The 27,033-nt window shown below is 33.9% G+C and overlaps 1 protein-coding gene across 3 annotated transcripts; it reads right to left on the reverse strand.

Moving 5' to 3' along the window:
• Nucleotides 1-1,233: 1,233 nt before the first annotated feature.
• Nucleotides 1,234-22,551, reverse strand: LOC132729896 (calcium-activated chloride channel regulator 1-like). 3 transcript variants are annotated; one of them, XM_060715735.1, is made up of 2 exons: nt 16,405-16,914; nt 1,234-1,725 (listed from the first exon to the last, which is right to left on the reverse strand). In XM_060715735.1, exons 1-2 carry the CDS (start codon nt 16,546-16,548, stop codon nt 1,429-1,431), a joined length of 441 nt encoding a protein of 146 aa, XP_060571718.1. In that variant the 5' UTR covers nt 16,549-16,914; the 3' UTR covers nt 1,234-1,428. The 3 variants fall into 3 exon arrangements, with proteins under 3 accessions (XP_060571718.1, XP_060571717.1, XP_060571716.1); XM_060715734.1 differs by lacking the exon at nt 16,405-16,914 and adding an exon at nt 11,404-11,751 and having other exon boundaries at nt 1,240-1,725; XM_060715733.1 differs by lacking the exon at nt 16,405-16,914 and adding an exon at nt 22,214-22,551 and having other exon boundaries at nt 1,329-1,725.
• Between the last annotated feature and the right edge of the window lie 4,482 nt (nt 22,552-27,033).

The raw sequence follows: 27,033 nt of genomic DNA on the forward strand, positions 1-27,033 counted from the left end.
CGAAGCACATATTTAGTCCATTCCACGTCTTATTTCAGTAACGCGATCTTTATTTTCTTAAATATTGAACTTTCATTTTTATTTTTTTGACACTTCGAAAATTTGTGAAGTTAGCAGCCTAGCAGCCTAGCAGCTTGGCAGCTTAGCAGCCTGGCAGCCTAGCACCCTAGCACCCTAAAGAAAACTAAGGATAATACAAACATGAAATCCGTCGGAAATGAATCGGAAGCACATATTTAGTCCATTCCACGTCTTATTTCAGTATCGCGATCTTTATTTTTTTAAATATTGAACTTTTTTGTTGTTCTTTTTTGACACTTCGAAATTTGTGAAGTTAGCAGCCTAGCAGCTTGGCAGCCTGGCAGTCTGGCCACGACATAGTATCTCGTGTGCAAGAGATAAAATAAAAACACACACATGTCACCTTTGTGCCACCGTATATATCTGCTTACTTGTAGACAAAAATCTTGAACTGATGTAATGTCCAATTGCAACAATTATAATAGAAAATTGGAAGTGTCAAAAAAACAACAACAAAAAAAAACAAAGTTCAATATTTAAAATAAAATACAGATCGCAATACTGAAATAAGACGTGGAATGGTGTAAGTATGTGCTTCCGATTCATTTCCGACGGTTTTCATGTTTGTATTATCCTTAGTTTTCTTTAGGCTGCTAGGCTGCCAAGCTGCTAGGTCTCTAGGCTGCGAGGCTGTCAGGCTGCTAGGCATCCAGGCTGCTAGGCTGCTAAATTCACAAATTTCGAAGATGTTCAAATTTCGAAGTGACAAAAAAAAGTTCAATATTTAAAAAAAATAAAGATTGCGACACTGAAATAAGACGTGGAATGGTCTAAGTATGTGCTACCAATTCATATCCGACGGTTTTCATGTTTGTATAATCCTTAGTTTTCTTTAGGCTGCTAGGCTGCAAGGCTGCTAGGCTGCCAGGCTGCTAGGCTGCCAGGCTGCTAGGTTGCTAACTTCACAAATCTCGAAGTGTCAAAATAAAAAAAAACAAAGTTAATCATTTACAAAAATGAAGTACGCGATACTGAAATAAGACGTGGAATGGTCTAAGTATTTGCTACCGATTCATTTACGTCGACGGTTTTCATGTTTGTATTATCCTGTTAGGCTGCTTACTTTACAAATTTCGAAGTGTCAGAATGAAAAAATTATGTTAAGATAAAGTTCAACATCTTAAAGAATAAAGATCACGATATTGAAATAGGCGTGGAATGATCTAAAAAAAAGTGCTACTTATGTTTTTCCGACGATTTCACGTTTGTACTATTCTTAGTTTTCTTTAGGCTGTTAGGTTGCCAGGCTGCTAGGCTGCCAACTTCAGGCTGCTAGGCTGTTAGGCTTCCAACTTCACCATTATAAAAACGTGTTGAATTATACCGGAGCTTGAGTGCATTATTTTGTTAACTTGCAATCATACCATGAAGGCCCCAAGCAGATCTTCCTTTCGCCATCAGAAACTTATCGGATAAATGTATAAACTGGCCGGCCTTCCCACATAAGAAGTGTCCTTTAGCCTGCGGTGCTTTGTCGCCATTTTTGTCTACTGAGAAAAAGGAGTCTTTCAGTGGAGGTGTGGGGAGCTGCTTGTACGTTGATTGTCGTGACCATGTCTTTGGTATAATTATTTTTATCTTTCTAAAGTAGATCTGATTGTGAGTGGCTTTAAACAACAGTTGTGAGGCGTTTGTTATCACGTTCTGAAAATATAAAATACGAATCAATGCAAAATGTTTCTGTCATAAAGGCCCATAGTGCCCCAGAAATGTAAATGGTGAATAACCTGAACCATCTTTAGCTTATGCTGCCTTTTGGCAATTAGTACACTTACAGTGACTTAGTATGTTTTTTTAACTCAAAATACGACTTTGTTTACATTTTGCCACTTTCATGACAAATAGTTTTGTAATCAAAGCTAATATCTTTAAAAGTTAAGCATCTAAGATATAATGTGCCTTTAATTATGCGTATAGAAGTACGAGACCGTTTAGTTGCGAAGACATTTCTTTTTTATCATCTACAATTTTGGTCAACATCTGATTAAACTGTTTAAAAAATGAATGCGTGTATATACAAATACTTGGTGTACATATTTAATTCTTATATACTCCTCGGATCTCACCTGCAGAATACAAGTTATTTGAAGTGCAATAAGAATATTAAATCGTGAGATAACAATATACATGTATATGAAAAAATATAAGTTATTTTAGTAAAGTGTTTTATTTATATTGAATGGGGGGGGGGGGTTGGATTTCGGATGCGAAGAATTATATCACAAGCAGGATGTTATGATATGTCCAAATCAGTGATTTTATTGAGCGATAAAATCAGTTTGAGATATATTTTTTTCTTAAATAATACAAACTTTCGGTTCTTGTATGTTCAATAGGGAAAATGCAGGTCGTGTTAGAATGATCAATATCTCATAATGTAAGCGCTTAATAGGAGCGATGTGTAATTTTCCGGATGCAGGATTGTAATGAGTATAAGATAAAGTTTCTAAGCCATTTGAAAAAAAGGAAACAATATTATCTATGTGAGGAAATAACACCGCCCAATTTGATGGTATATGAATAATAGATTTCTTTTTCTAAATAAACATAGGGTCGTCCAGTGTATATAATATTTCCGCATCCAATGCTACTTATAAATGTAGCAAAATAACTGAATTTTAGAAATAAGCTCAGGCGTAATTGTAGCCATATAACTTACATGTTTATAATTTGACGTGAATTGCCATTAAGTTTTGATCAACTTTCATAAAACTGTCGGTACTGTAACATGATAATATAAATATAATTTTTGATAAAAATGGTTTACAATTAACAAACGGCACTTACAACACATGTATTTTACAAAAAAGAAGCTTACAATATGCAAAAACTTCCGTTATTGCGTTAGTAACGCAGTGATAATATAATGATAAATACTACAAACTCGGTCATTCATTGCACATACTAGTAATTTGGAAATGATTACTTTTATCTTGAATTTATTTACATTTTTTAATATTTTAGTACATTTTTTTCAAGAGTGTTTTCTCTTGAAATTATTCGGCTCATCTGGAGGCTGGAAAACATAATGTTTAAATAAAGAAAATGAAATAATATTCCCTTCTTTCTTTATAAATTTATAAGATTCGAATTGTTATCATAATGTTATGTGTATTTTTTTTTTTAATGTATGATTAGATAAAAACCAGGTTGTGACTATTTATCAAATTGTTTTACCACTAACTTTATATGGATGTGAACTGCTGAATTCCTTCCAATAAGCGGCTATGTTTTGACCGTAAAGAGAGCAAACAGAATGCATGAAGTGTATGCCATTGTTTCCCCGAAATACAGCTAGATTATAGAATGTCGGTGGTTCTACTCCGGTGCATGTTTGTGCACAAATGCATTTGTAATGTTGTAGACGCTTTCAGAATAAATTCGCCTATAGTAGTATGCACAAATAAATCCATGACAATGTAATAGTCTGACGCTAGTTGCAAGAAAAAAACTTAATGGCAATGAAAAGACGCTAGTTGCACTTGGTAATTAATGGCAATGTGATATACGCTAGTTGTATATATTAATTGATGGCAATGTAATTGATACAAGTTGAAGAATGGCAAAGTAATTGGTATTATGATGCATTTATAAATTGATGGCAATGTAGTTGATGCTACAAATGTAGTAGATACATATTGTACAAGTGTATTTATCATGGTCTGCTAATCAGACAGTACAATTTTTTAATTTTTTAATTGTCCCCAACAATAATAAATGGTTTTGTCCGATTTGTATGAGATGGTCAAGTCCATTTAAGATATTTAGAGAGGTAAGGGTTATAGATGGTATTAAACGGGTGTAAGTTCAATACTGAATTTATTGAACGAGTTGAGTAACGTTTTATTATGCGAGCCTCTGGCGAGCATAATATTATTCTTTTCAACGAGTTCAATACATTCAGTAATGACCATACATGAATATCATATTCTATTTATCACATACCCAAAACAAAGACTATCTAAAGTGATAAAGAATCATGTTTCATTGACTCGCCTATAATGTAACGCTAACATTTAGTGCGTCTGCCACTTCAAAATATATGCACAGCCGTGCAATACCGTTTTTACGGAGTCGCAAAAGCACTCCGTGTGAAAAAGGCTAATAAACCAGCTGACGTAAACGAGGGCATAAAATACATTACATTGGCTAATAATAGCTGAAAGATTCCCAGTCTCTAACGCACACTTTTCTTTCTTATCGGCTGAAAAGATTGCCCTTTATATCGCCAAATCATTAATGAATTTGGTGCAATGTACGTTAAATAAACAGTGTAATTTCAAACTGTATTGTGCATTTAGTTTGAATAGAAAAAGATGAACTTGTCTAGTTAAACGCGTATTATCGATTCAAGGAGTTACCGTATACCTGCTCAATGGTTAAAACGAATATAATAAGTTTGATAGTGTTCACAATACTTAAGCTACTGTCAATTGAAAATATAAAATGAATTTAGAGTCTATACCCTCAAAAATAGCATTACATGTATGATATTATAAAAAAAATATAATCAGGAAAATACAAAAAAAAGAGTTTTTATCTTTTTTTCCCATTTAACAAGTCAATTATAGATTTTAGTGCGTCTGCTTTATTGTCATGGGGCCTCGTTCAATTCTTGTATCTGATTGCTTTCATTGCTCTAGGGGGTCTCCCCTTATACCAGAAGTTTGAAAGTGAATGTGTCTATATTCAGGGGGCGAGTGAGATGTCGAAATGTTCATTTCCTATCAGAAATAGCCGTTCTCCAAAAGGTATGGAACGCCATAAATTCGAAGGAAAAGAAGAAAGAAATGTTACAACAATAGGCATCTTTGGCGTTCCATACAAGTACCTTAGTTTTAGTTGGATTTAGATGTAGCAGGTATGCTACAAATTCTGTATTGAAAAAAATTAAATTACACAGCAAGCATAGGGTAAAAAACCGTGCAACTGGAAGAGATGTATTTCAAGGTGATAAACGCTGAATTTGCTGCAGTTGCAAAAGGTATAACTTTATCAGGTAGGTTAATCATGTTTGCAAACCTTCGTTAAAATCAAGTCTGTGTAAAAAGGAAATTTTCAAGTGTTTTTGCAACATTGTTTTACAGTTACATAGATATGCAACGTTTTAAGTTTAAAAAGCCAAACAATCGCATCCGTGACAGGCAGAAGTATACAATAACTGTTAAATTATCACGAAATGGAAAAGAAAAAATGCAAAAACTGGCTTGTTTTAGCATATGAATGTATTATTTAGAATTGATGTATTTACTTAAAAAAAGAAAACATTTATAAAGCCAAAATGCTAACCGTTGAAGGGTAAACTGCTGGAATAATAGCACAAATTTAAATTTCAGGTTTAAGTCTCACGGGGGAGTATTAAGTTTTCAGTAAATAATTTTGTCAATCAGATATTAATGTAAGTGGTGAATATATCATGAACTTTACGTTAAGCAATAATTGCACCACACACTTTCAAATGTATACTGTAGTATAATTCTCACCAAAGTAATATGTCATGATGTCATGTCATGTATTGGATTACAATGCAATGAAATGAAATGTAATGTAATGAGTAATTAACGTAATGTAATGTAATTGAACTGGATTGGACGGGACGGGACGGGACGGGATGGGATGAGACGGGACGGGACAGGACGGGACGGGACGGGATGGGACGAAATTTGACGCAAGGAATTCTCAACTATACTCTTTACTGCGAGGTACATATTTTGTATCTTTATCGAAAGTACATGATCCTAAGATGAAACATTTTGTTTTTACCACATATATATGTTTTGAAAAGTTGTTAATATGAACTTGTTTATATTAATTAAGGTACGTTTCCCGTTATGAGAAATGTAAAAATATTTTACATAGGCAAGAAGGAATATTAAAACGAGCCAAGATAGCGTTGTTAAATTTTGCATGATTTAAAGAGAACCAAGATTAAATCAAATTTATGAAAAAAATGGGGGTCACCATCTTATACTTTAATAAACTGCCCCGAAAAGTGAGGTTTTTACTCTTTTATATCACTTTCAGGAACATCACAGCGCTTAAATTTCCCCTCTTCTTTCACAAAAAATCAGCATTGAAAACCATTCTCTATTACAGTTGAATATCCGAAGCACAAATGAGTAAGATACAATCTGGAACGCACCTAATGTAGATCTTCTGTAGATCTCCTGTCTGTGGTGGTTCTAGATGACCTCCATCATCAGCATGATGCTCGCCGTCATTGATATTTCGACCCTTATCCATGTATATCTGCTGGCGAATGGGCCCACCGTCTTACGATGTGGAGGTCAATTGCTTCCAGCTCTTCTCCTTTCGTCTCAGCCACAGCCAGCTAGACGCACGCTCGACAGCTTGGCTCAGTATCTGGATTGTCCTTCGTCTATCCCTTCCAGTAGTTCCTATCGCTGTGATCAGTCGGCACAGCGATTGCGAACATAGCCCACGCACACCTACTTCAATAGGTAACAGCCATGTATGCCAGCCTCTCTGTCTACATTGGTTGAGTAGCTCTGTATACTTTTCTTTCTTCCTCTCGTAGGCCTCTTCACATCTTGTCTCCCAAGGTACTGTTAACTCGATCATGATGAGTTTCTTTCCTTTTTCAGACCACAGTATTATATCTGTCTTAAGTTGGTCTGGACAATACTTAGGAAAACCAGCTTCTTGCCAAGATCCACCTCCATGTTCCAACCTGTTGCGCCATCTAGAACTGATGGTTGGTGTGGCGACTGTGTCTCGGCAGTTTCACCCGGTTTCACAAAGTTGATCTGACAAAGCTTGGGGTTACTCCATCTTTCCTTTTTCCTTTCATCTTCAAGCCAGTCAGCCACCTCCCTAAGGACGTTGTCATGACGCCATCGGTACCTTCCTTGTGTTAGTAAGCAAGGACAATCGATTTTTTCTCCATGTTCTTGGTATGTGCTCGTTGTTTAATGATAAAGTAGCATATTTTTGTGAAAAAGTTGAACCTAATGCATGAATTCACAAAGCAATGCCAGGTCTGAAATTCTTAAATGTTTGTCTGTTGCGACAAAGACTGAAACGTCTGGTCCAATCAAAATAAAGTGGATAACAAATAAAATTGAAATGATTGGTATACTTAAAATAAATTCAAGACAATGTGCCGATATTATACCTGTTGTATTATGGGTCTATTTGTTAATACATGTATGTACACAGAGCGTGCACTTGTAATATATAACACAGACACGTGTTGCTAGTTCTATCGTTTAATGACCACTGTATGTTACAAATATATAAGTGGCGGGATGATAATGAACATGCGCATTACAGTTTAAGATAGTACTTAGATTTAACATATGTATACAATATACAACAATACCCATTTAAATATTGGTACGAATTGCATAATGTTCGAATGATTTTGAGGACAAACTGTTCTGCAGTGATCTCCCCTTACAGGCCGTAGCGTACCAGTTTGTTGTACTTGGGAGAACCGCCTCTCTGATAGTGGGCGTGGATTAGACTTTGTAAGTTGTAATTTAATGATTCGACAAGTGATATTGATCAAAGTTATCCTGGTTCCCTTCCGCCCCGTCAACGAAGACTAAATGCTAGCATATGGATCATAATATTAAATTAAATATGACAATCTAAGGCGCGGCCGAACTTCAACAGAGGCGGAGCAAATGAAGTTAGTGATACTGCCTCAGTCGTCACCTCTCTCAACGGTTATAAGTTTTAGGACGATCGACTATAGACTGGCTCATTGGCATGTTATTTATTAGATAAATAAAATACGATATTGATAAAAAGAATATGATATTCAAACATGACACTATCACTTCAGTTAAACGTTTATTCTAATCCCTTAAAGCTCTGTGACATGTGTACATCTCAAAAGCTATTTTTATCAGAAAATTTGGAAACAGTGTGATTTTGTTAACACAAAAAAATACTCAAAATCAAGTCTAATGTTTTCCCCATTGCTGTATGGACAAAATTAATGCATATCTATTAAGTAAAATGATAAAACGTTAAAAACTATAAGAGGATGATACGGGAATTAAAGGGACAAGAGGCGTGAGGAAAAATGGGGGGGAATAGAAGGGCACAAAACGGAATAAGAAAGGGTGGGAAAAATACTGGCAGTTAACGGCATTTTAAAAATATAGAACACTACAAAACGTGCCAAAAATGAAAAAAAAAACATGTAACAAACACTTAAATATAAAGGAACACAGAGGGATACCGCCTTGGAACGGTCTGTAGTAATAACACCACTAGGAAGTTTAAGGCGCGGCAAAACGCACTCTTAACCTCTATATGTTCCTTCATGATGAAACAATTTAAATAAAACAAATCCCCACCAAATGAAATTCTAACAATTGTCATGGTTACATCACGAAATAAATAAAACACATAAATGATCATAAAAAGGCACCGCCCAATGACAATAACAGAAGTACTCGATGCCTTAAAGGAGGGCAGAGCAACAAGAAAATCACCTACAAGGGTCCGACGAAGCAAGACAGAAGACGAAAATCAAAACAATTCTGTCTGAAAGGTGTTTAGAACCGTTCATCAAAGAGTCTTCCACTTGGTCCGTCAGATGCATTCAAAGGAGGAAAGTGTAGCTAAGTATGCGGTATGCCTTAAAATAATTGAGTCATAATCTCTTTAAAGTTTGTAAACCATATCCCCATAGAAATCAGACTTGCTTATACCTAGTCGTAAACGGATTTTTAGATTACAATTGAATTTTAAAATTAAATCTGAATTACGATGGTAGTTGTAAAATATTTACGTAATTTATGATAGCGATAACCTTGTGGAAGAAGTTTGCCAGTAATAAGTACATTGCGTTCTTGCACAACTGCAATCACTAACAAATCTAACTAACTTGAAAATATATACCCCACATGTTGTTGCATGTTAATGACATCAAAATCGAAATCATCTATTTTATCATAGATTTTAGTTACTATAGTATTGTAAATGATAGAAATGTTTAAATCTATAAATGATATAGTAATGTCTGAAGAGTTATTTTTATCCAATTTTAGTTCACATGGATATATTTTTGTAATCATTTGAACAAAATAAGGATTATTCATGTTAAGTATATCATCTAGGTTGCGGTTAGTGTTATTAAATGCATGTATAACTTCCTGTTGTGAATTAAGAGAGAGACTTAACGTAAAATCCCTCCAGTATAAATATAAAAATAAATCAGCTATCAGGGGTGCACAATTAGTTCCTATTATCTGTTTGAAAACTGTATTACCAAACCTGACATAAATGTTACCTAATAAAAACGAAAGTGCTTTACAAACATCGTCACAGGTCCACATTGTATATTTTTTTAATGAAACGATTCGTAAAGAAACCCTTCTTTGAATTACAAGCAAGAAAAGAAACGTTTTCTTTTGCACATGTTCTTTTTGATTAAAGATAATGATTAATCGTTGATTAGTTTATGTGGAAATGTTGTATATAGGGAAGAGCAATCGTACATACTAACGAATGGAGATTGATTACTTATCTTAAATTTCACTTGAGTTTTTAACAGTCCAGAAAAGATTTTTGCCCGTATTTTCATAACTGTTTCACAGTATCTTATCACATGTGTCTTGATGGCAGCAAGACAAGAAGTCAATAAAATAGAAAGATTACTGGTAGTGTTAGCAATAAAGCGGGCTTTATATGGATGTTTATGTAATTTTGGAATACAGTGCATTGTAGGTAGTTTGAGTTCTTTTTTCATGCCGATTTGCCAATGAATGAAATTAAATTAAACTTAACTTTAGTTCACAAAATAGGGTAGTTGTATACTATTAAAGCAATACATACAAAAGTTTTACGTTATTAAAAGGTCAACAAATTTATGTGCAACTGTGAAATAGGGCATTTACCGACAGAATGCGATAGAAAGATAAATATGCTTAAGTATTAGGTACACATATTAAAACAAGATCAAAATTCGAGTATTGAACAAACATATCATAAGCTGAAATATAATGCAAATTTTGGCAACTCAAATCAAAGTGATATTAGACAGTCATAGTTTAAGTTGCCTTTAATATAGATATTCTGTTAGAAGAGATTAAGTTAAGAATTACACATAAAACTCGAAAATAGTCTACACCTTTACTCAATATATAGGAACATTTTTGCTGGAATATTTGTGGAGAACAGTTTAGAAAAGCTTTGACTCAAACTATAGTATCAACACATAATCTATGCAAAGATACTGGAAGATATGATGAAACATCCCGACAAAATAGACAATGTATGTTTTACTATTCGATTTAAAATGAGGACGAATATCATTTCCCGTTAGTCTGTCCTTATTATAGAGATATAAGATTAAAATATTTGACAAGATATTATTGCCAGTGGCCAACAGTCACAAAGCTTGACACTATTCTTTCATCTAATTCTAGAAAAGTGATCCAAAACATATCAAAATTTATATACTTTGCTCTTAAAAGAAGAGTTTATTAACTTTTTTTCTCTAAATTGTGCATTAATTTCTCTTTATATATTTTGTCACAAAAAATAATCTATCAAGAATAAAGATTAATAATTAATAAAGTAGGTAATTAAAAATAATCTAGAAAAAAAGTGTTCTGAATTCATTAATTTTATATACTTTGCATTTTTAAAAAGAACGAGGTAATTAACATTTTCTCTAAAATTGTGTAGCCATCTCTCTTTTATTATATTGTAACAAACGGATACCTTTCAAGACTGGTATATTCGGCATTTAAAATACGGGGCAATTTACATTTTTTCTGTGATCGTTAATTAGTCGTGTATTTGTTACGAACCCATAATATATAAGAAACATCTTTTTAACTCAAATTTGATAACATTTTGTTTTTTGCATTGTTACTGTTGACTATGTTACCTGCCAATGTATTATGCTAGAAAAGTTGTACAATGTTTAAAACAAATAAATTATATTGTATTATATTGCATTGTATCGATTGTATTGTATTGAATTGTACTGTATTGTATAAATTTGTATTGTGTTGCATTGCATTGTATTGTATTGCATTGTATTGTGATGTGTTATTGTGTTGTATTGTGCTGTGTTGTATTGTATTGTATCGTATCGTATCGTATTGTAAACTATCGCATCGTATTGTATTTAACTGTATTGTATAAAATTGTATTGTATTGTATTGTATTGTTATAAAAAAGTTTTGCATTCAGGGTAAAATAATTGGATTATCTTGCAAGTTATTGATTCGCATTCGCTAACTCGTCTTACTAAACTTGTCTAGATCACAAGATTCTTCTAATAGTTTAATTGGTATATATGGGTCTACCTTTAAAAAAGGAAAATAATCTTACCTTAATTATTTGTAACAATTTATCACTTTCGTCATAACTTTCATGAATTAAAACATAAACATCTTCATAGCCGCCATTTTTAAGAATGGTTCCAGTTATTCTCAAAAACAAGGACATAAAAATCACAAAACGCGTTGTATGCATTTTCTTTTTTTTCGTTAAGAGTAACCTTAGATATAAACGCTAAAAGTTTTAAATTCACGTGAAATACTACACGATTCACAGTAACATAATATCATTGACAATTGTGATTTAGTTGGGTGTTGTACTTTTTTATCTATTTTACTACTGCTGAATTTTAAAATGTGTATGTCCTTGAAGTGTATTTCACGGCATGTAACTTGCTGTTTAATATGGTTACCACTAATCTATCATGATGACGCGCTAAAATTACCGGATGTTTAAAGTTCATGTCGCTTTAAAAAATCCTATTACGTTACCCAAAAATCATGAGTTCAGCCGATCCCTATATGAACATGTTTTTTTTCACCAAGATTGTCGTCCTTTCTTGATTTATTGTATCTATTTAATTCGCAACATGTTTGTACACGAAATATAAATTTTAATATGGCCCACACATGCAAACACTTTTAAAAACCAAATTCTATGTTCCCCCTGGTACGTGTATGTCGTTAAGAGGCAAATGGCATCGGCAATAAATTTGAAAAAAAAAAATCTTTGGACGGCAAAAGAAAAGAAAACCTGACAATCTGCCGATACCTTGATTTAACCGTGAGAAGAGTCCCTACAAACTAGGTAGGGCGACGAAGAGGAGCAATAGGGTGCGTGGGTTGTTAGTAGTAGTAACGAGTTGAAAAGCGAACAATTCGTTTGCCACCCCAACAGACCTTAACAAACAACATTCTTTATTATTGTCACAGGTAACTGTACGTTCTAGATCTCATTGGCGGTTGTACAGTGACTTACATTTTGGCTCAAAATTAATCTCTTTGGCTTTTATTCAGTGGAAATCGCATTGGGGTAAATAACCACCACTTTGTGCTTCAAAATCAAATATTTCAGTGCATTACGTTTACTTGTGATAGTCCGCGGTCCGTGCTGGATTGTCAGTCTTTGTTGACCAATCCTAATAAAAGTTACATACTTCCAGATGATCCAAAAGATTTGAACAAAATCAAACGTGAGAAAAATGAACTGTGGTTTTAAGAAATTTAAAACAATTCGAGATTGAAGAAGAAATTTATATGTAATGTATGACCGATTTTGCAGTATTTAGCATAATATTTCAACTGCGTGTCTAACACAAAAATGGCTGTTTTTACTTATTTTCCTTTTTTTAGTGTTTGCATAAGTCGTATGCGCCGTTTTCAACTTGTAAAAACTTTCTTTGTTCATTTCTCAATTTTAAACTTTGTTATACATTTTCAAAATTTTTATGAAAATAAGCACGTACATCATTTCCTGTTTACTTTCTTATATCTATTATATCTATATTGTAGTAATAATGCTCTTCATTAAAAGAAATAATGAAAGATTCTTATCGTTTGAGTCCGCAAAAGAAAAATATAACACGACTTATTGGTGTAATGGTTTATGCATAAGTGCTACTTACGGCCCGATAACTTAACTGCGTTTCTCTACACAACTTGTGTCATTCGAAGTATCAAACAGCTATGATAAATCAGTTACAAATTTTTTACCGTTTAGCCCTCGTCCGTCTATTCGCCTGTGCGTAATAAGTTTTTGCAATGCTTAGAAAAGAACTTAATTTTGTCAATGAAACCTTAAACATAGACAGTGTGCTATACATGTATGCAGATAATGCTCACTATTTTATTTTGTTTCTATGTTGAAAAAAATGTTTGTTTTTGTTTTTGCAACAAATATACTAAGTCTTGAAAACTTTTAGAAAATGGTGATTCAAAAACTTAAATTTGTTACATCTTTTGATACTCGGAATAACGGTCAGTTCACATGCCCTGCGCCATAACTCACAAATTCAATTTTTTAACCTTCCAAAAATCTACATATCCTTGAATATGTCTCAAACCTATTTATACATTTGTTTCAGACTTTATACAAATATTATTCGTGTTAATATTAGTTGGCACGATAAATTTCATAACCCTTTTCATTATGTTGAAATTTGTTCAGATAATAAAGGAAGTTTTTTTTGTATAATTTTTTCTCTTATACAGATTCTCTATAATCTTACTCATGCTCTGAAGAAGACATTAAAAGACATTTTATTTATTTATTTACCTACCTACCTATCTACCTACCTACTTCATTTATTTATTTATTTATTTATTTATTTATTTATTTATTTATTTATTTATTTATCTATTTTTATTTTCTATTTTTATTTTTGTTGTTGTTGTTGTTTGCGTTTTTTTCTCTTTAAGGAAAGGGGAATGGGGAACGAGTAGCTCATTATTTGTAATACATGTAAATAAAATATACTTTTTTATTAAAACTGTATCAGATATTTTCAATATCCGTTGTATACAAAATGCTTTCAAATACCCATGGATTTATAACGTTACTTTAAACATTATCACCGGCAGACACTTTGGGTGTGGAGATGTAAATTTCTAAAAATCCAAATAGATTTCTCAATGCAAGGCACATACAGTTATCACATGTATCAATAAAACCTTATTATTTCAGCAGTTTTGAAAAATAAAATCATAAAAATATAAATCATAAAATCATAAACAATTATAAATCATACAATCATAAACATAAATACATCATAAAATCATAAACATACATGTATATAAATCATAAATATACACAAGATAAAAGTAACACGTCAGCGCTAAGAGCAACGTTTGTAGTTGTCGAAATGTTTTGTAAATGGAGTAAAACGGCGATAGTTTTATTATTTACTGAAGTTTAAAATTGACCGTGACATGTACTGCAGCCATGTAGAATTCTTAGAATTCTTAGAAAGAATAGTCGTATGTATGTTTCATGTGAATATTTGTATAAAAATGTATGTATACGAATAATACAAAAATAAAATAGAGAAAGTAAAAACCCCTAAAGAAGGTAAAAAAAAAATTGAAAATGTTGCAGGCTTGGCTTAATTGAGCATGTACATGGACGGTACTGTCAAGTGCAAACTACAGTCCACGCCCCCAAGCACCCGCTTGAAGCAGAATTCAACATTTAAACATGGAAATTGTGAAATTTTGAATGTAGAAACATCCGCAGATGTGTTCATACGGCGGTTATCATGGAACCTTCAATACGGCACATTCATGCCATTCTATGAAAATCAGCGAATGGTTCCCAAGTTATAAAAAGCTTGTGCCTAAAACAGGAAAACAATGGGCGGAACCAAACATAATTGAATTTTAAAATGAGGATCAGAGCTTATGGAGTCTGCATATGAAGTATGAATATATAATTCTATCCGTTGATCTAGTAGTAAAATATATAACAATTGTTATGCAAAGACGTTAGTGATACAAATGTTTTCATGACAACATGATATATCAAGTGGTACAAATGTAGTTATGGTGATTTAATAGATGATAGTGCTAAATTTTGTGTCATGTTATGTAAAACATCCAACGGTTACAAATTTATGAATTGCAATATCAAACTTGAAAGACGAAAGTGACAAAATTGTCTTATTTATGACAATACTATTATAGACATAAGTGGTACATGAATATAAAAGAGACTAGCTATCCTACTTTTGAAAAATAAAACTGACAGAAAAATAAAATTGTCAAATTTACAGAAAATAAATATAACAAATTTAAGACATTCATTGTAATGTGAGGTTAGTGATATTGTTTAAATTTTGTTACCTTTTCATCAGTTAAATTGTTTAATAATTCGACCTTGACGGTCAATTAAAGGCCAGAGAAATATTAGAATAATTAGCATGTCGGTTTTGTAATATGTGTTCTTTTGTTCAAGTATATATCAGATTAGTAAACAGATAAAAAAGTTATGACAATTCAATATTTTTTTCCAATAATTTGACCTTTACATTTAGGGTCAATTAAAGGTTATCTGGTATAAGAATAAGTAAACATCTCGATTTTGTCACTTGTGTTCTTTTTTCCAAGAATAAATCAAATCAGTCAATGAACATAAAGTTCTAAAAATTTTAGAAGAAAAAATCTCAATAATTGGCCTTGACATTTAGGGTCAATTAAAGGACAATGCTGTGTTAGAATACTACAACGTGTCGGTTTTGTCATTTGTGCTGTTTTGTCTAATTATAAATCATATCCGTAATTAAACAACGACAATGGAAGCAGCTTTCAATAATTTATTTTGACGGTCAAGGTCAAATAAAGATCAAGGCTATTACTGACAATTCATCATACGGGTTTTGTTTTAAGGGTTTTTTATATCCAATCCGTAAATAAATAAAGTTATGACACTTTAAGCTAAATTCTCTATTTGACATTGACAGTCAATGTCATTAAAATGTCAAAGTCATATTTAAATAACATTACTTATCAGATTTATTAAATATTCTCTTATGGAAAAATAAATAACTAAGTAATGGCCAATTGTAGCAGAATTTAATGATTTGACCTTTAGTGTCAATGTTAAGTTAAGGCCAAGGTCAAGTTATAATAAATCTTCTTTAAACAATCAGTTCATTACTTTAAAGGTTAAAGTCAATTATAGCAAAAATAATGTGAATTACAACAATTCGACCGTCAAGGTAAATGACGTTTATGAATAAATGTCATAGTTATTTTGATTTTCTTTAAGATGGACATGCATCAGCATGAAGGTATTCAATATATGATAAATCGACTTTTTATCGGTAAACCTTGAAAATCAATACTATTTAATTTAACCATTTTATTCCATAAAACATTTCACGACGCTTATCAATGTACCACGAACAAACATAAACATTGGCAAACGAAACATATCCAAAAAGAGTGAAATAAAACTAGAAACATACAAGATCCTACATTTTTTTCAGGTTATTACTAACACGGAATTCATTTGCAAAGAATATAAATGTGGCTAGTTAATAATGAAAAATAGACTTACCTTAATTGCTTGTAACAATTCGTCTCTTTCATCATTACTCTCATGTATTAAAACAAAAATATCTTCATAACCGCCGTCTTTAAGAATAATCCCAGTTATTCTTAAAAACAATGAAATTAAAATGATAAAATGCGTAAACGGCATTTTCTTCTTCTTTCGTTACGAGTCACCTAACATAACACTAGCATTCACGTAAAATAAGTGCGGACTAAATTGCACGATTGGCATAGAGAACATGAGCTATTATCGGTAGCTGTGCATTAGTTGTGGATTTTTGTAGCATTTTTATCACTGATTACCAAGAAATTTGATGCTCCAAAAAATTCTGATTTCAAAGAAGTGTACGTTATGACATATTATAATTTATACTACTTATTTATTGTTGATAAGGCTCTGATATACTAGTATTACCGTCTGTTTTAAGTTCAAGATGCTTATCAAAACGTCTGTAAATACACTTTTTTTCTCAGACATCATACTTTCGAGTGAATGAAAGTATCTATCAGCAGCTTGTTTTAGCAATTTTGGTGATTGTTTTTTTTTTTTTTTTTTTTTTTTTTAAGTTAGTTTGTTTTTGTTTGTTTTGTTTTTGTTTTGTTTTTATTTTTGAGGGAATGTGTGTTTTGTTTATGTGATTTTTGGTTATTTATTTTTTTAATTATTTATTTATTTATTTGATTATTTAATTTCTTATCTTATTTAACTTTATTTTATTTTGTTATGATTATGATTATTATTATTATTATTATTATTATTATTATTATTATTATTATAACATTTTCATTATTATTATTATTAGTAGTAGTAGTAGTAGTAGTAGTAGTAGTAGTAGTTGTATCATTATTATTATTATTATTATTATTATTATTATTATTATTATTATTATTATTATTATTATTATTATTATTATTATTGATGTTGTTGTTGTTGTTGTTGTTGTTGTTATTAATTATTACTATAATTAATTGTAGGGGTCTTGCTTATAACTATTGTATTTAAATTTTTCGCATCATTAAGAGATTTAAGTACAAAAGACCATTATATGGTCAACATATATATACATATCAAACAATTTCCCTTCATGTCCAGTTATCCATGAACTTGTTAAGACAGAAAACACTTAACACTTAACACTAGATTACACACTCCAATCTTCATCAAAGATGAGCGATCAATAAGGTTGTTAATTTGCAGTCAGAAGGCTAATTTTCTATTAAGTGATAACGATTCAATAATGTACGATTTTGAGCTCATATTTCTGAGGGTAAAAAGTAGGTTAAGTTTTGTCGACATAGTTCAGATATTGCGATGGTTTTCACGCTTTACTTGTAAAACAGACTTCAGATATTCCAGATTGCAATGTCTGCCATACGAGCTGGCGCCATTTGTCCCATCGTGTAATTTTCACATACAAATAAACCCAAGGTATCCCAGCGTGCGATGTTAATACCAAACTGAGTCAATGTACCAGGGAGTACAAAAGTTCAAACATTTTCTGACCCAACTATCCCAGCGTGCATTGTTAAGAAATATCTTGTCCGAGGTATTCATGAGGGGAATATTTCACGTGGATCCCATCTTGCAATGTTTCTTAAATTAGTTTACCGCAGTTATCCTATCGTGAAATGCTTCACTCATGAGCTACCTCCAGAATCACATCATGTATTATTTCACATACGAGCTGTTCCGTGGTATTCCGGAGTGAATTGTTTCACACAAGAAATTGTCCCAGGTAACCCAGTGTTCAATGCTTTACACAAGAGCTGATTTCATGTATCCCGGAACAATTCTTTACACAGTAGTTGACAACTTGTACTCCTGTATGCAGTTTTCAAACATTGTATCACACACACAAGCGCGCACGCACACACACACGCACCCGCACCAACACACACACGCACACACACGCACACACACATGGATATGTTGGAAAAGTGCAATTGCACGAGGACTCCCATTTCAATATTCATCATAGAAATCAGGGACAAAGAGGTGCGACGCCTTGATACGGTCTGCAGCAAAAGCATTACTGGGGTGTTTGAAGCTGTTAATAGTTCAACAAAAGTTGTACAGTTTTTTATTGCAATGTAACAGACGCGACGCACGTAGTGAAATACTTTATGGTAATAGATTCGAGTGATTAAAATGTTTTCAGGCAATAGAATTTACGCAAATCGCACAACCGTATATACGGCAATGTGAAAAACGAAAATGGTAAAGATGACAAATGGTAAAGAATAGACACAAATGAAACTAATTGAGTCATGGCAATATAATAGACGAAAATATTAGAAATGTATAAATGGTATAGATGCTAGTGGTTATATTAAAATGCTTATATCAGTATAACGTGGTTAACGTGGTAACATCGCTTATTAACATCCCACCCTCCCTTCCAATGTGTTTTTGTTTAGTTTTTCAATATACATTAACATGTTCTGCTGCCGAGTGTTTATATTTTTCAGATTGAATCCAGCCGGGTTTCAACACTTCCCGTCCGCTCCATCGACACGTGTGCTTGAATTTTACGCCAAGTAAATGTTGCATATTCGACTCAGTCTACAGAAAACATTATATTTCACACATTAAGTAGTTGTTCAATTTGATGTGTTGACACTCAAAGTAATCATTTGATGTTCTCCGCCTGAGTACAACAAACTTTGTATTTTCAATTATTATTTGAGCTAAATGGTACCTTTTATACACTTTAATGCCTATTTTAATTTGCAAGGATATGACTCAACATATGTAACATCGCGTTTTCACCATCGTACTATCGCGCCATCGCGATTTTACCATCGTACTATCGCGTTTTCATCATCATACCATCGTGTTTTCACCATCGTACCATCGTGCCATCGCGTTTTCACCATCGTACCATCGTGCATCGCGGGGACAGACTAATAAATAAAAAGTCACGATTGTCCAAACGGAACACCGTATTAAGGGGATACTGCAAAACATGTAAAAATTATAACTCGGTAAAGTTTGCCATATACAAATTTTGTAAGTGTTCAAGAAAAAGGGCGAAAATTAAATACAATTGCAAAAATGAGAACTCTAACAACATGATGTTCTTTAAAAACATCCGTACTTCGTGGGAAATTGATAAACATTCAGAAAATATTGTTTTTAAAGCCATGATCTGTTGAAAAACAAAAATTGCTTCCGACAAACGTCGCCATTTTGAAAATGCATCACATTAAAAATCAAATATTTGTAAATAGCATCGTCAAATACTATAAAACATTTACATTATTCGATTAAATAACTTTTTTTCTATGTTAAAACAATTTCTCTATTGTCATTGAACAATGCATAAATTGAAAATGCTTGTGAAACTCGGACCTATCTTCAAATATGAGCAGTATATTTTGCCTTACAAAACACCGGGAACAAAAATCCTAATTTCATTGCAAATCTTTGAAATTGTTCTCTTTTAAATTAAAAACTGATTATGGAATGCAGCCAGGATAAGCTTTAAGTTTTTTTTCAAGTTTACAAAATAATATTTGTCAATTAGTTTTTTAAACGGTGATGTACTTGGCAAGGTCACGGTCGGTAGAGAATCTCATTACGTTTGTTTTCGTAAAATTGGTCCGACTCCAGACCATTCTATTTGAATTACCCTGTTACAAGTGAACTTCCCCTTAGTATTCTCCTACGTTCAATTCAGAGACACTTCTCTATCTCTCACCTTCTTGTTGCATAACGAGGAAACCATATCTAAATTAATTAATGAGACAGATGTGTATTCGTGGTTTCGTATACGCTAAATGCACATCACGTCTCACAATTTTTCCTGTTACAAAAAGGCAAACATGTGCTTTTTATTATTATAATAATCGATTTAGATGCTTATCGTGCTTAAAAAGAAGTGCTGAATGTGAAATATAATTGGTGGTAAAAGTGACAAAAACTTTCATTCACAGGCAGATTCGTTGAATTCATATCCCCCGCCGAGTACTTGATAATAACAACCACAAAAAGTGAGAAAAGATTATGCACAAGTTCATATTTTTAAAAAATCAGTATATTTCGTAATTAAGTATTTGTCCAAGTAAAAATCAAATATATATCAAAAACGATTTTAGCAAATGTTCAAAAATGAGACCCAAAAGATCAATGTCATTTCAAGGTCAAAGTTATGAATCATTATAAGTATTGAAGGTTCCCTCTGTACCGGAAATTGTATCCGCATCTCAGATTGGTTTGAATTGTTCCCACAAAATTTCATTAAAATCCTGTTCGTAGTTGCTGGGAAATCGCGCGGAAACAATTTACTCTGTACACAAACTGAACAACCAGCCAGGGGCCACATCTCTTAGCGGGTGATTAGACCAGGACATAAATACGGGACGTAAATATGCGCATATCCTCTTGGTATTGAATTTTTCCACAAAGTTTCATTGAAATCTAGTAAGAAGTTTCTGAGAAGTGCCAGGTAAACGAAATTGAAACGAACGTATGGACAGATGGCTAACACTACGACACACGTATAACTCGGATCATTGGGAAAAAAAACGAAAATATGAAGGTGAAAAGTCGAAATAACGAAATTACGATGGTGATTAGTCGGAGATGCGATAATGACAAGTCGAAAGTACGATGGTGAAAAGTCGAAATAACGAAACCACGGTGGTGAAAACTCGATATAATTTCGTGTTTTTACTGTCGATATTTTGACTTTTCACCATCGCACTTACGACTTTTCATCAAAATAACATACAATGTAGTAGTTTGATAAAATTAGACAGTGATTTGACAAATCATCGTCTAATTTTGAAAAGGTAATACTCTCGTTTCACATTATTAAACAGTCTTTCAACAAGCCAACCCCATCATTCGACAAGGTTGAGTGACAATTTGTCATAATAAGACACATTCTAAACAAGCCAACACGACATTTTGACGTTATAACACTACTATTTGACATTATTAGATACATTCTAAACAAGCCAACACGACATTTTGACGATATAACACTACAATTTGATAACATAAGACACATTCTAAACAAGCCAATACGTTATTTTGACGATATAACACTATTATTTGACATAGTAAGACAATATTCAGACTGGTCGACGGGACAGCACTACTGTTTCACATAACCAGGCAGTGTTTAGACGGATCAACAGAATACGATGGAAAATCAACACTACTATTTGACATAATAAGACAATGTTCAGACTGGTCGACAGGACAGCACTACTGTTTCACATAATCAGGCAGTGTTTAGACGGATCAACAGAATACGATGGAAAATCAACACTAATATTTGACATATTTAGACGCTTTCAGAATGTAAGAACATGAGACAGCTACCGCGTTCCATAATCAACTTTGTTTTTCTAGAGTGGTAGTTTTCAGCTTAAACGACTCAAAAATTTTCGTGGTAAACAAAGCGTGAGAAAACAGTGATTAATTCGTATAGTTGAATAGAAAAATAAATCCTGCATTTATTACATATTAATAAATCATGCACATTTTAAATATTATGAATAATTTTAAGGGTATAATGCCTTCTTTTATCCTAACCGGATAGAAATCTACTTTAAAGTTAAAATGAAACGTGAAAAACTCATATTTTATAAAATTTATGAATTTACATTGTAAACCTTTATATCATTTATGACAAAATGGATGTTTTAAATGCAGAGTACAATAATTTAGTTATTTTGCAAGATGTTTATTCTTATGCGGTTTACTCGTCTTTAATATCAAATTTGTTAAGATAACAAAAGTCTTCAAATTAATTTAATTGATGATCTGTCTGTCTACCTTTAAAACAGGAATATAAACTTACCTTAATTGCTTGTAACAATTCGTCACTTTCGTCATTACTTTCATGGATTAAAACATAAACATCTTCATAACCACCGTCTTTTAGAATTATCCCAGTTATTCTTAAAAACAATGAAATAAAAATCACAAAACGCGTTATCTGCATTTTCTTTTTCTTTCGTTACAAGTTACTAACGTAATACATTCACGGTAATAAGTGCGGACTAAATTACCCGATCCGCGTAGAAAATATGAGTTATTATTCACAGCTGCGCAGTAGTTGGGGAATTTTGTAGCATTTTAACCACTGATGAAGTTCATAATAAATCTAATTTCAAAGAAGTGTACGTTATGACATATCAGTTATAGCATCTTATTAATCGTTACTACTTCATGATGCTTAATAAAAGCGTGTGTCACTATAACTTTTTCTCAGAAATCGTACAATCATCCGGATGTGTGTTTGTCATGTGCTGCCTTAGTTTGCTTTAATTTATTATTTTTATTTATTGATTATTTTCATTTTTAATTGAATAATTATTTATTTATTTATTTATTTATTTATTTATTTATTTTATTTATTCATTTATTTATTTATTTATTTATTTATTTTTTTTTTTTTTTTTTTTGGGGGGGGGGGGGGACAATAGGTTTTTTTGTTTGTTTGTTTTATTGTATCTTTTAGCAACATGAAGAGGGTGTTCGTGTCAAGATGTACATGTAATCCATCCTTAATGACAGGAAACACTTAAACCGCTGATACATTCCGATCTACATCAAAGAATAGAGACTAGTGAGGTCGAAACGTCTTGAGTTAAACTGGCTAGTCGTTTGGCCACTTTATTTTTGTAAATGCTTACTATCGAACACTGATAAATTTCCCAGTCGAATTGCAAGATTCGATTTTACAAAATAGGGTGCTACATTTTATTCGAAATACTAATACTGCAATAATATTAGAATAACATAATTTCAAGCACTCATTCCCTATCAAGTGATTCAAATAAGGTTGTTAAAAAGTCATTCCTAATGTATGATTTTTATATGATTTACTTCTGCGGGTGAGGAAAAGAGATAAGTCTCACCGACATGGTTAGGGTCGTGTAATGACCTAACGCCAGGAATTTCAAAGTGATGCAACAGGAAACACAGCATGCAAATGTTTACAAACGAGCTGACCGATGTATCTCAGCGTGCACTGTTTAATTACGAGCTGACCGATGTATCCCAGTGTGCAATGTTTACAAACGAGCTGACCATAGTATCCCAGCGTGCAATGTTTACAAACGAGTTGACCGATGTACCCAAGTGTGCAATGTTCACAAACGAGCTGACCGAGGTATCCCAGTGTGCAATGTTTACAAACGAGCTGACCGAGGTATCCCAGTGTGCAATGTTCACAAACGAGCTGACCAAGGTATCCCAGTGTGCAATGTTTACAAACTAGCTGACCGAGGTATCCCAGTGTGCATTGTTCACAAACGAGCTGACCGAGGTATCCCAGTAAGCAATGTTTACAAACTAGCTGACCGAGGTATCCCAGTGTGCAATGTTTACAAACGAGTTGACCGAGGTATCCCAGTGTGCAATGTTCACAAACGAGCTGACCGAGGTATCCCCAGTGTGCAATGTTCACAAACGAGCTGACCGAGGTTTCCCAGTGTGCAATGTTCACAAACTAGCTGACCGAGGTATCCAAGTGTGCAATGTTCACAAACGAGCTGACCGAGGTATCCCAGTGTGCAATGTTTACAAACTAGCTTACCGAGGTATCCCAGTGTACATTGTTTCACAAACGAGCTGACCGAGGTATTCCAGTGTGCATTGTTCACAAAACGAGCTGACCGAGGTATCCCAGTGTGTAATGTTTACAAACTAGCTGACCGAGGTATCCCAGTGTGCATTGTTCACAAACGAGCTGACCGAGGTATCCCAGTGTGCATTGTTCCAAACGAGCTGACCGAGGTATTCCAGTGTGCATTGTTCACAAACGAGCTGACCGAGGTATCCAGTGTGCAATGTTTACAAACGAGCTGACTGAGGTATCCCAGTGTGTATTGTTCACAAACGAGCTGACCGAGGTATTCCAGTGTGCATTGTTCACAAACAAGCTGACCGAGGTATCCAGCGTGCATTGTTCACAAACGAGCTGACCGAGGTATCTCAGTATGCAATGTTTACAAACGAGGTGACCGAGTAAACCAGTGTGCATTGTTCACAAACGAGGTGACCCGGGTATCTCAGTGTGCATTGTTCAAAAACGAGCTGACCGAGGTATCTCAGTGTGCAATGTTCACAAACGAGGTGACCCGGGTATCTCAGTGTGCATTGTTCACAAACGAGCTGACCGAGGTATCTCAGTTTGCAATGTTCACAAACGAGCTGACCGAAGTATTCCAGTGTGCATTGTTCACAAACGAGGTGACCCGGGTATCTCAGTGTGCATTGTTCACAAACGAGCTGACCGAGGTATCTCAGTGTGCAATGTTCACAAACGAGCTGACCGAGGTATCCCAGTGTGCATTGTTCACAAACGAGGTGACCCGGGTATCTCAGTGTACATTGTTCACAAAACGAGCTGACCGAGGTATCTCAGTGTGCAATGTTCACAAAACGAGCTGACCGAGGTATCTCAGTGTGCAATGTTCACAAACGAGCTGACCGAGGTATCTCAGTGTGCATTGTTCACAAACGAGCTGACCGAGGTATCTCATTGTGCATTGTTCACAAACGAGCTGACCGAGGTATCTCAGTCTGCAATGTTCACAAACGAGGTGACCGAGGTATTTCAGCGTGCATTGTTCACAAACGAGCTGACCGAAGTACCCTAGCGTGCATTGTTCACAAACGAGCTGACCGAGGTATTCCCAGTGTGCATTGTTCACAAACGAGGTGACCGAGGTATCTCAGTGTGCATTGTTCACAAACGAGCTGACCGAGGTATCCCAGTGTGCATTGTTCACAAACGAACTGACCGAGGTATCCCAGTGTGCATTGTTCAACAAACGAGCTGACCGAGGTATCCCAGTGTGCATCGTTTACAAACGAACTGACCGAGGTATTCCAGTGTGCAATGTTCACAAACGAAGCTGACCGAGGTATCTCATTGTGCAATGTTTACAAACTAGCTGACCGAGGTATCCCAGTGTGCAATGTTCACAAACGAGCTGACCGAGGTATCCCAGTATGCAATGTTTACAAATGAGGTGACCGAGGTATCCCAGCGGGTGTAATGTTTACAAACGAGCTGACCAAGGTATCCCAGTGTGCAATGTTTACAAACGAGCTGACCGAGGTATCCCAGTGTGCAATGTTCACAAACGAGCTGACCGAGGTATCCCAGTATGCAATGTTTACAAATGAGGTGACCGAGGTATCCCAGCGTGTAATGTTCACAAACGAGCTGACCAAGGTATCCCAGCGTGCAATGTTTACAAATGAGGTGACCGAGGTGTTCCAGCATGCAATGTTTATAAACGTTAAAGGGCGGCGTAATGTTCAAAGCGCGCAGTATTTCTTACGATGTTTCACGCTCACGAAAACATATGTATGTAACATAAGTTTTTTTGCATATCAGACAGGATTTTCTTGCATATAGACAGGATTATAGACCTACCGTTTACACCGGTGCTAGAAAAACCTGTTTTACACCCCCAATGAAAGAGAAGTCGCTTGCTTTAAATAACGTCATTGCCGCGCGTCTTTTATGAATGAATTGCGTTCTTACGGTGACGTCAATTTACTGTTATGAATGAAGTTGAAGGTGCATACGTTATTATATGAAAAAAGTGCGTAATGAGAATGTCAGTTTACATATTGTCTGTTTTGTAAATTAATGATATGTAATATGCAAGAAAAATTATTATTAAAGATTATAATAATTTTACACCGTGTCGGTATAGACCGGCATATCTAGCTCTCATGTAACTGTTTAGCGGAGCCTCGTTCCCGCCGTTAACTGCCGTAAGAGAATAACCTCGAGCTAGATATTCCTATGGAACGCCTGGACTGTCTTATGTTAAGAATGAATGATATACCCGGTTAAATGTCTTTCTGTTGAGTCCGAGATACAAAATGCTGGATGGAAATCCTAATGTGATCAGTTATTGAAGTGTTATGTTGTGTGCTGACTGTATTTTATTCAGTCAAGTCAATGTATTGTCGGGTGCATAAGTCGTTATGTTCAGTTCTAAAAACAAAACAAACAGGCATGTGGTAACACAATTATGTTGAGTTATAAAGATATGTTGTAGAGTGTTACAGTTATTATGTTCGGTTATAATAATATGCTGTTTGGTGCTCTTCTCATTATGTTCAACCATGAAAATAAACAGTTGAGTGGTACTATCATTTTGTTTGGCTGAGGCAGTGTGTTTTTGGGTGATACTTTTTTTATTTTCCGTTGCAATGACATGCTATTGGGTGCTTTATTCAGACTGTTCAGTCGTGAAATAGAACTGTTAAATGGTACAATCATTATCTTAAATGGTACTATCATTATCTTGTGTGCTGATTATATCTTCTTCAGTCAAGTCAATGTGTTGTTCGGTGCAAAGTTATGTTCAGTGTTTTTTGGCTTGCAAAAACGTTATTTTCATAAATTGGACTTTTAAATACCCAATGGGTATTTCATTTAGTTAATTCATGACTATACTATACTGTTACAGTCATAATGGGTACAGTATATTGAAACGTACCCGGGGTCTGCTAGCCCGGACACACTTCAATATCGACACGTGGGTTCTTCTCAAACACACGTAAATGGATAAGGGAAAATAGGGACACAAGGACTAAAAGATACGGACACCTGAAATAAGATTAACACAACTATTTATTAAATAT

This window comes from Ruditapes philippinarum, unplaced genomic scaffold, assembly GCF_026571515.1.
Source record: "Ruditapes philippinarum isolate M1 unplaced genomic scaffold, ASM2657151v2 ctg11236_1_1_1_1, whole genome shotgun sequence".
Classification (NCBI taxonomy): domain Eukaryota; kingdom Metazoa; phylum Mollusca; class Bivalvia; order Venerida; family Veneridae; genus Ruditapes; species Ruditapes philippinarum.

Excerpts from the sequence above, each read along its gene's own strand:
- LOC132729896 (XM_060715735.1), bottom strand. The coding sequence starts at position 16,548 with ATGCCGTTTACGCATTTTATCATTTTAATTTCATTGTTTTTAAGAATA. Across the intron at positions 1,726-16,404 it reads AATTGTTACAAGCAATTAAG|AACGTGATAACAAACGCCTC; the intron begins GTAAGTCTATTT and ends TTATATTTTCAG.